The sequence below is a fragment of the Mytilus edulis genome, chromosome 1 (genome assembly GCF_963676685.1).
Source record: "Mytilus edulis chromosome 1, xbMytEdul2.2, whole genome shotgun sequence".
Taxonomy (NCBI): domain Eukaryota; kingdom Metazoa; phylum Mollusca; class Bivalvia; order Mytilida; family Mytilidae; genus Mytilus; species Mytilus edulis.
In genome coordinates, this window is record NC_092344.1 from 115,146,604 (window position 1) to 115,155,767 (window position 9,164).

A 9,164-nucleotide genomic window follows, 5' to 3' on the forward strand; every position below is an offset into this window, starting at 1 on the left:
ATAACCAAAAACAGCAAAATTTCCATAAAATTACCAATTCAGGGGCAGCAACCCATCAACGGGTTGTCCGATTCATCTGAAAATTTCTGGGCAGATAGATCTTGACCTGATAAACAATTTTACCCCATGTCAGATTTGCTCTAAATGCTTTGGTTTTTGAGTTATAAGCCAAAAACTGCATTTTACCCCTATGTTCTATTTTTAGCCATGGCGGCCATCTTGGTTGGTTGGCGGGGTCACCGGACACATTTTTTAAACTAGATACCCCAATGATGATTGTGGCCAAGTTTGATTAAATTTGGCTTAGTAGTTTCAGAGGAGAAGATTTTTGTAAAAGTTAACGACGACGGACGCAGGACGACGACGGACGACGACGACGGACGCAGGACGACGGACGCCGGACGCAAAGTGATGGGAAAAGCTCACTTGGCCCTTCGGGCCAGGTGAGCTAAAAAGTATGTAAAATTATAGTTCCTATACTTTTTGCCCTATTTTTTGACTACTTATCATTGTTGAACTATCCTGACATTTAAATCAATTTTCACTTAAGAAAACATAATGGTTGCCATATTTTTTTGTCTTTCCATATCCTTGGCATAATAAATATCAAAACAAAAGCTGATAACATCTCTATATCAGCAAAAGTAGAATAACTGCATTTTAGTTTCACTGTTGTCTATAGCTGTTACTATACTACAAGTCAACAAAAATAACATATGTTCACAAATGTTGTAGATTGTTGCTCTTTCCATCAAATATTGACTGTTAAAATGTTTTCATACAACCAGTCGATAACTGACATATCTACCCGCAGTCTCAGAGTTCCTGATAATCTTAACAACCTGCAACATAAAGTAAAATCAACATAAGGAACAATGCAATGTTTTTTCTATTTCTTTCATTTATACTATTAAGTACATAGTATTACACAAATGTCCCATAAAAAATATTATATATTTATGATTTTAGTTTTCTCCACCATGAAAATCTTGAAATTCAGAATCTGAGAATGTTTTCTTCATTTACATTTTTTTTTATGATTTGATACAATCCTTGCAACATTTATGCCTCCATATACTATTAGGTGGTGGACAATACAACAGCTACATACCTGTCCTCGTTTTAGTCCAAAATACCTCGATACTGGGTCTCCTTGCTGTATCCTAGGCAACTGTGACTCTTTTAATCTACTGAGATATGTTACGGATCAATATGAACACTACTAAGAGATAATATTAGTACAATACCATCATAACATAAGGTTTATTTTGCTGTTTTTAAAATGGTAGTTTTAAAATTAGTAAGTTGATAGTAAATTCTTTTTTGATTTTTTTTTTAAATCAAGTTTTGAACATTGATCTCAAAACAGATTTCTTGTGAGTGAAAGCTGCAAATCATTATTATGATAGGCAACTACTTTTTGTAGACATCACAGAATCATTCCACAAATAAACAGTCCACACGCACAAATATTTATGACAGATAAATTTTGTCAAAAAAAGTGATCTTGTGAGTACACATGAAGAACATCAAAATTAGTTTTATAACATCATATTTAAAATGGGACAGGATCAATTTATTTCAATTGCTAATAAGTTTTATGAGATAGAACTAATGAATGGTTGTGAACTTTACCATTAACCCATAAAATTGCATAAATGTTTGTAAATGCTAAAACAACTACAGGCTCCTTGGTGCTTCTATCAATCAAAACTGTGTGAATTATATGGTTTGTGTTGTTTCCATATTTAGAGTATACAACTCACAATAACACAAAATCATTCAACAAAAGTTTTGATAACACTTATTTTTATAAAATTCCTATGAACATAAGACTCTCAAAATAGGATACTATCTAGATAACAATTCTGCTTTTTCTTCTGGTGTCAGGACAACATGTTCTGGTACTAACTGTAAAGAATAAATAAAATATCAAATATAAACAAAAACAAGTACACATTTTTATCTATCTTCATATTTCCGCTCTCAGTCACATCTTTGAATATTACGTGCCGTTGCATGCATGGCTTATTTACAATTTAAAAAAAATAATTTTCAGTAATATTACGTTAAATTGCATTGGTGCATAGAAAAATAAAGTAAAATATAACAGTGATTTAATAAAAAAAAATTGTAAATTGTTATCCTATGTATATTTCTTGGTAAATCTATGTACATGTAGCATATTTACCTGACAATATCGGAATATAAGTATTTAGTCGGATCTTAACATGTACTTGTGATTTGTTTACAAACCGTTTTTTTTTTTATAAAAATAAACAAACAAATGTCGAAATGTTCAGGACTTAATAAAATCTGTATTTGGGTAAGATGATGCAAGCATACAATTTGTATTGCGTCTTACACTTTGAGAAGCAAATAATCTTTAACTACTTTATTAAAATATCGTGTAAAAACGTTAATTATGAGCTATGAAAGTCAAGTGGCTCGAGCATTATTCTGAGTAAATTTTTAAAAATTTCAAAGAAATATTTTCTTACAGTGGGTTAGCTTTTATTAGTCTTCACTATCCTATAGATTAACAACTTTTGGTTATACATGTATTTAGAATTTATTTGAGGTGGAGCATGAATGCCCAGTTAATTATATTAATGTGCCATTTGTATGCAAGAGTGACAATCCTTTGTATTATGTGTTAATTCGAAAAAAGGTTATGCGAGAATTGTCTCCCTTTAACAGGTTCATTATTTTATAATTAAGTATAGGTTTCTGATTTAATTTTGAATAATTACAAAATGTATCAATTCAATATATTTCAGTTTTTGTTATTGGTGTATCAAAGACATTGGTGTATAAATACAAGTTCATAAATTTGAAACGTTTAAAATGATTACTTACCAATATAAAGAATCATATCATTTTTGAAAAAGACTATATAAAATGAAAGCTGAATTATTTATCTCCCCTTCATGATAGATTGATTGAGAAATTAACCAGAGTTACCTAATATTAATCACCGAGCGGCACTAGCAAGCAATTTTTTATTGTAGCTTATTTAACTTTAAAACAATTTTTCACTATAAACGAATGTTACTTTATACAAATATAAGGACTTTGTTAGCTAAATCTACAAATTTTATTAGCTATTATGAATTTTATTACAATAGATTAACATGCTAGTACATGTTATGCAGTTTTTAGAATATTTGTGAAAGAGCAGATATAGAAATCTGCTCTTTGAAGCCGTTGACTGTTGTACAAAGATTTCTGATGTAGGAAGTAGGTTCCATTGTACTATTGTATGTGGATAAAATGAGAACTTGTAAGAATCTTTATTTGTTTGAATTTGTTTAAAGTGGTTGGTATGTTTAAGTCTTGTTCTACTGTCTGATTTAACCAGAAGATCTTTAGGGTAGATTGCTATGTGTTGATTTATGATCTTATAGAATACCACTAGTCTTGTTTGTATACGTCTCAATCCTAATGTAGGCCACTGTAAGTGATCAAGCATGTTTGAGACTGAGATGGTATTGTAATATCTATTACATGTATAGCGAGCAGCTCTTCGTTGGACCATCTCAATTTGGTTGATTTGATTTTTGTTGTAGAGGTCCCAGACACAAGAGATGTACTCAAGCTTAGGTCTGCCGTTTTCATGTGTCCATTATTTTAATCAAAATTAAATATGTACATTTTTATGTATAATTTATATTCCAATGTCGCTAGTGTCTTTTTCTATGAAATGTGTGTACCGGAAATTGTGGATAAGTTCTCACAACTAGAGATTGAAACAAGAAAGTCCAATCATAAGGGGTTTAACCCAATAATATTTTCTATAGAGATATTGTCGGAATATCTCACTAGAAATGTTTTCTTACCATATGTTCTGTAATGTTGATCAATAATTCAGATTCTATAAACTGTTCTAATATGTACTTTGGTGCCATGTCTGTTAATGACTGAAAAATAGTTAACAACATAATAATTATGACTATAATACACTGCTCTTTCTTGATATACTATACTCATCTAAATAAACAGATAAAATAATTGTTTAATTTTTTTTTTATGTATGTACAAAACATTTACACAATAGTCATAGCAATTTAGTAAATTGTATCTATTGAAAGAGGGTGGTAAATGTTTATTTCATGCAACATTGTATGTCTTTATATTACACATGTTTCTCCTAATTTATTTCTTGATTTCTCGAGTTTGGTTCAATGTGTGAGTTTAGTAAGTCTCCTTATTTATTTTCTGTGTTTTGTGTTGGTCCTCTAAATTTCTTGTGCTTGTCCTGCATTTGATTAAAAAGCCTGCATTTGATATAATGTAACTAATTCAAAGTCAGCCAGTTTTTTGTTTTAAATTATGCATTATTAATTGCTGTCTTCATTAATAGTCTATAAGTACTTTTAAAATAACAGTATCATGAAGTTGAAATGGAGGAAAATTCAAAACAGATTGTTGAATGCATTATATACTTCTATAACAGCAGTGATCTGCCTTTAGTAATGACTGCATGATCTTCAAGAACAGCAGAGTAATAACTTGTAGTAACTTTTCCTTGATACTTATATTTTTATTTCTTGTGCTTCGTTTGTCCTGATTCTTATTTTTCATGCAGTTTTTGCAATTTTTAATTCACATGTTTTCCTGTTCAGACCATCCTTTTTACACCTTCATAACATGGAACAGTTCAAATTCTAATTGATTATTGTTACTTTGAATGTTAGGGTCTGTTTATCAGAAGAAAAAAAATAGTAAAAATAATAGAAAACTTTATTTTAAAAAGCATTAAACTGGTTGAATTTAAGTTAAATAATGACAGTTCTGTTGACTGTTTAGTTATTCTTATTCAATGATATATAACACTAAGGTTGTATCAAAGTGATATTTGTTCTATATCCATAAATGATCCTGATTTCTTTAAAACCACAAAACATTAACTGATATAAATATACCTGTTTTGCTGATGGGGTCATCCCTATCTGTACAACAATTATAGCTCTGGTAATATTTTCCTCCTGCATACGTTGACAGTAAGTCTTAATTGTCTTTATACCAACTTTTGGTTCTTCTGGGAAGAATACAAACATCTGATCTACAGTGAAAATGGAATTGATTAATTAGAGTTTAACCGGGTGCAAACTTTCATCACTATTGTAAGAATATTTTGTTACTTTGCACTTGCTTCATACTACCTACCTTTCACTAGCAATGAGCTTAAATATTCCAAATAGACCAATTTAAAGAGATGAATATATAAAGCTAAAACTTGTTAAAACATTTAACAAATTGGTATTATGAAATAGGGAAACCTTTTGAATGTGCAAAGTAAAATGAAAACTAAACATCAACGTATTTTATTGTTACTTTGCAGATGTCTGTATCTCTACTAAGCCTTTCAATGAATATAAAATTCTTACTTCATCAATTCTATTAATAAGATTGTTACCTGTTGGATCATCATTGTGTGCCACAAGAACAATCAAATCACTTCTAGCTGGTTTACGCTCACTGAAATTTACAAGAAAGTATTATACACATTCATTTTACAAAACTGTCCTAATTTCTTGTTACTAAACCTCAGAAGTTTAAATATCAGATCTTAGAAAATTTCAAATTAACTGCAATTGTTTACATTTTTTCAGTCATATTGTTACTTAAATCAGTCATGAGTGGAAAATATTACCATTTCAGACCCTTGAGGTAGATGTTTGTGTAAGTTTATCTGAAGTATATTGTTACAATCCTGTAAAATATCATTAAAGTGCACAAAAAAATAAGCATTAGATATCACTTAACCAGTCAATATCAACTCGATTTATTTATGAAGATTTAATTCACAAATTTATCATATCACACTCCACTACTACCATAAGAATAAGAGAATCTAAATCAAAATTACTTTGATGTATGGCACATGTAATTAAAAAAAAAATTTGAACATTAAACTTTGGCATTAAGTGGTAAAATGGGATATTCCCAATGACCATGTGCAGATATATTTTTGTTATATAATAATATACATAATCAAAATCTCGGAATATTTAAGATTTCGCCATATTCAAAAGATAAAAGAAAGAAATATGTGAAGTGTTCAAAATGTAAATATGTTGTGTTATTTTTCATAATTGCATGTTTTAAGTTACATTGTAGTTATATACTGACTAAGTCTAATTTTATTTATGATGAAAATGTTTTCCTTGTTTTTATCTAAAACTGCCCGATAAATGCATCGAATACATTTGCAGGTTGTCTTGTTTTTTAAAATCATAAAATTTATGTTTGTCTTTACAGTAATGCAAGTTTGTTTTTTTTTATGTCCCACATAGGGCATTATATTTTTCAGTCTGTGTCTCTGTTAATCTGTACATCCATGAGTCCGTCTATCAAGCTGCAGGTTAAAGTGAAACTTAGTAAACATGTTTCTTATGAAATGATCTTTCTAAGTTTAATGTCAAATCAAAGATTGAACCCAATTTCACACCTGAACACAGAAAATGATAGTGCGAGTGGGGCATCCGATGATTCGAGAACTATGAACACATTTTTCTTTACCTTGGCTTGTCTCCAAACTGGCCTTTAAACTCATCTAATGTTTGATCCAATTCATCCTGTGTTACAAGATATCCCCGGTCATGGCATAACTGAAAAAAATATGTAGATAAAAAACTACATCTATAAGCTCTATTGTTGTTTTTTTATATCACAACTAAACTTAGAGTTAGAACATATCCAACACTGTTGTATAAACTTGCCTGGACTGTGCCATGGGTCTATCTAAACAGTTTATTTCATTTATTCTTCCATGACATTCCAATAATCCCCCTTTCATAATTATTATGAGGTATTGGTCAGGGAAATGCCATATAAATTAAATCCTTTTGTATTTTCATATATATAGAAAGATATTGTCAATTTTAATTCAGATTTGATCTGTTTTGTAATATTTATAAGTGGCACCCATTCATAATATTGTATTCTGGTCTTACAAAATGTACATGTTGATAACATATTGATTATTATGATTAATGATAGTGTAACAAAACAGGGCATTCATTTCAATATTCTGAAATGTTTTTTCAAACACTTATCAAATATGTTTGACATGGTTCTGAAATGTCTCCAACAGTGCTGAACTGTCTATTAAACATGGAGTTGATTTGTTTTGTGCCAGTGATAAACTGTCTTGTTACATCAACATCATCATAACGGTACCTTTTAAAATGTTATATACAAAGTGCAGGGCTGATTCCAATTTGTAAGACTGGGTTGGGAGAATATACCCTTTTCCTGTTACAAAGTATCTGACAAAGAACCAGTTTAAAATTATCATCCAAATTCAATGATATTTGATTTTAGGCCACACCAATTTAATTTCTTGTTCTATGGATTTTTGGACTCTAAAAATTGGGGCGAGCGAGCGATTTGAAAATTTTAATAAAAAAATATTTAATTTGCTAATTTTTGAGGCGAAGTTTGAAAAGTAAAGGCGAGCGATTATAATTTTTTTTGTAAACATAAAATAGTAGGTTTTGACAATATTAAAACTGGATTTATCACTTGTACTTTGACATTTCTTTAATTTATGAAGTATTTTTCCCGGTTCACCAAGAAATAATTGAATAATTATAGTGACGAGCGCTAGCCTATATTTATTTCAAGGAACTTAATATAACACCAAAAAAATAAGATTCTTCTAAGACTTGTTTTCATTTTACATTTGTATGAACAAAACAAACCGAACAAAACATGGTTATTACTTAATTTATATTTCTAATTGTGTTGTTCTCATTACCTGCATTATTGTTTTACGTATTTTCCATAACTTGTATGTTTCTTGTTCATCATCCATCTTCGTAGCTTCTCTTTATGTTGTTATAGAAAGCTAAAATTGAAATAAACTTGCAACATGTGAAAATTAACCGGAAGTTGTAACATACTAGATTAAAACAAGACCGAGTACGGGTTAAAGTAATTTACGGGTTACACCAAAGACCTGAAAGTGGACCTGAAAAGACCTGAATAGGCCCGAAGGCATTTATAACGTGAGGTAGTCCAACGTGACGTCTTGAAATGCTATGATATTCTTTTTCTTTGACTGATAATATGAGGCAGGCATAACCTGTGAATGGGGACGAAGTCTGTATGTATTATTTTCTTACCTCAAACATGTTAATAAAGGAAACGGAAATACCGTAACGTTTCCGATTTCGGTTCTGTGGTTAGGGATTTAGCTGTGACGTTGTTTAAATTATGACGTCATATTCAATGTAAACAAAAGAAACGCTTCCATCAGGTAACGGTTTTTTTTTTTTCAAATCAAACAATTATTAAAAATGAAATTGTATTGAGTTCCAATCTTATATTTTACTAGACTGATACATATAATTTTCTTTTCAAAGTCTCATGCAAACAAGACAGATTTCTGCGCAAATGCGGGGAAAACCGGAACAGGAACTAGATCTGAAAAAAAAAGTTAACGATTTTGAGTTCATTAGTAGAATGAAAAATTCGGGAAATTTTCCCGATTTTTTTAAATTTTTTTTTTATTGATTTTTCTACCGTAATTGGGGACTTCGTCCCCATAATATGAGGCAGGCATAACCTGTGAATGGGGACGAAGTCTGTATGTATTATTTTCTTAATTCAATCATGTTGATAAAAGAAACCGAAATACCGTACGTAACGTTCCCGATTTTGGTTCTGTTTTTAGGGAATTAGCTGTGACGTTCTTTAAGTTATGACGTCATATTCGATGTAAACAAAAGAAACGCTTTCATCAGGTAACGTAACGTTTTTTTTTCCATATCAAACAATTATTAAAATTGAATTTGTATTGAGATCCAATCTTATGTTTTACTAGACTGATAAATATAAAAAAAAATCAAAGTCTCATGCAAACAAGACAGATTTCTGCGCAAATGCGGGAAAACCGGAACAGGAACTAGATCTGAATAAAAACGTTAAGGAAGTACACCACTAATTCATGGTCCCATTGCTTTCTATGTTAAATTCCTCCGTTTCAAGTAGGCACACCTCTTTTGTTTTAAGTTCAAATAAAGTGGCAATCATTGCATTTCAAAGCAACCCTTTATGGTGTCTTGTACTGAAAAAATCAACATACCTTTAATTGCATATAAGAAAGAACTGGTTCCCGAAACTTTGGATGTACCAAAACAGGTACTTCAGATCTG

General features: G+C 30.4%; 1 protein-coding gene across 1 annotated transcript; it reads right to left on the minus strand.

The window, feature by feature from the left end:
- Positions 1 to 617: 617 nt before the first annotated feature.
- On the minus strand, positions 618 to 7,925 carry LOC139500910 (DNA-directed RNA polymerases I, II, and III subunit RPABC1). The gene is made up of 8 exons (XM_071289815.1): positions 7,766 to 7,925; positions 6,526 to 6,614; positions 5,420 to 5,481; positions 4,926 to 5,065; positions 3,840 to 3,920; positions 1,853 to 1,911; positions 1,112 to 1,190; positions 618 to 842 (listed from the first exon to the last, which is right to left on the minus strand). Exons 1-8 carry the CDS (start codon positions 7,820 to 7,822, stop codon positions 777 to 779), a joined length of 633 nt encoding a protein of 210 aa, XP_071145916.1. The 5' UTR covers positions 7,823 to 7,925; the 3' UTR covers positions 618 to 776.
- Positions 7,926 to 9,164: the final 1,239 nt, after the last annotated feature.

Bases quoted from the DNA above. Each gene is read 5' to 3' on its own strand.
- LOC139500910 (XM_071289815.1), bottom strand. From the start codon at position 7,822: ATGGATGATGAACAAGAAACATACAAGTTATGGAAAATACGTAAAACA. The intron at 3,921-4,925 runs GTATATTTATAT...ACTATTTTTCAG, and splicing joins TGACCCCATCAGCAAAACAG to TCATTAACAGACATGGCACC. The intron at 1,191-1,852 runs GTATCCTATTTT...AACATATCTCAG, and splicing joins GCAGAATTGTTATCTAGATA to TAGATTAAAAGAGTCACAGT.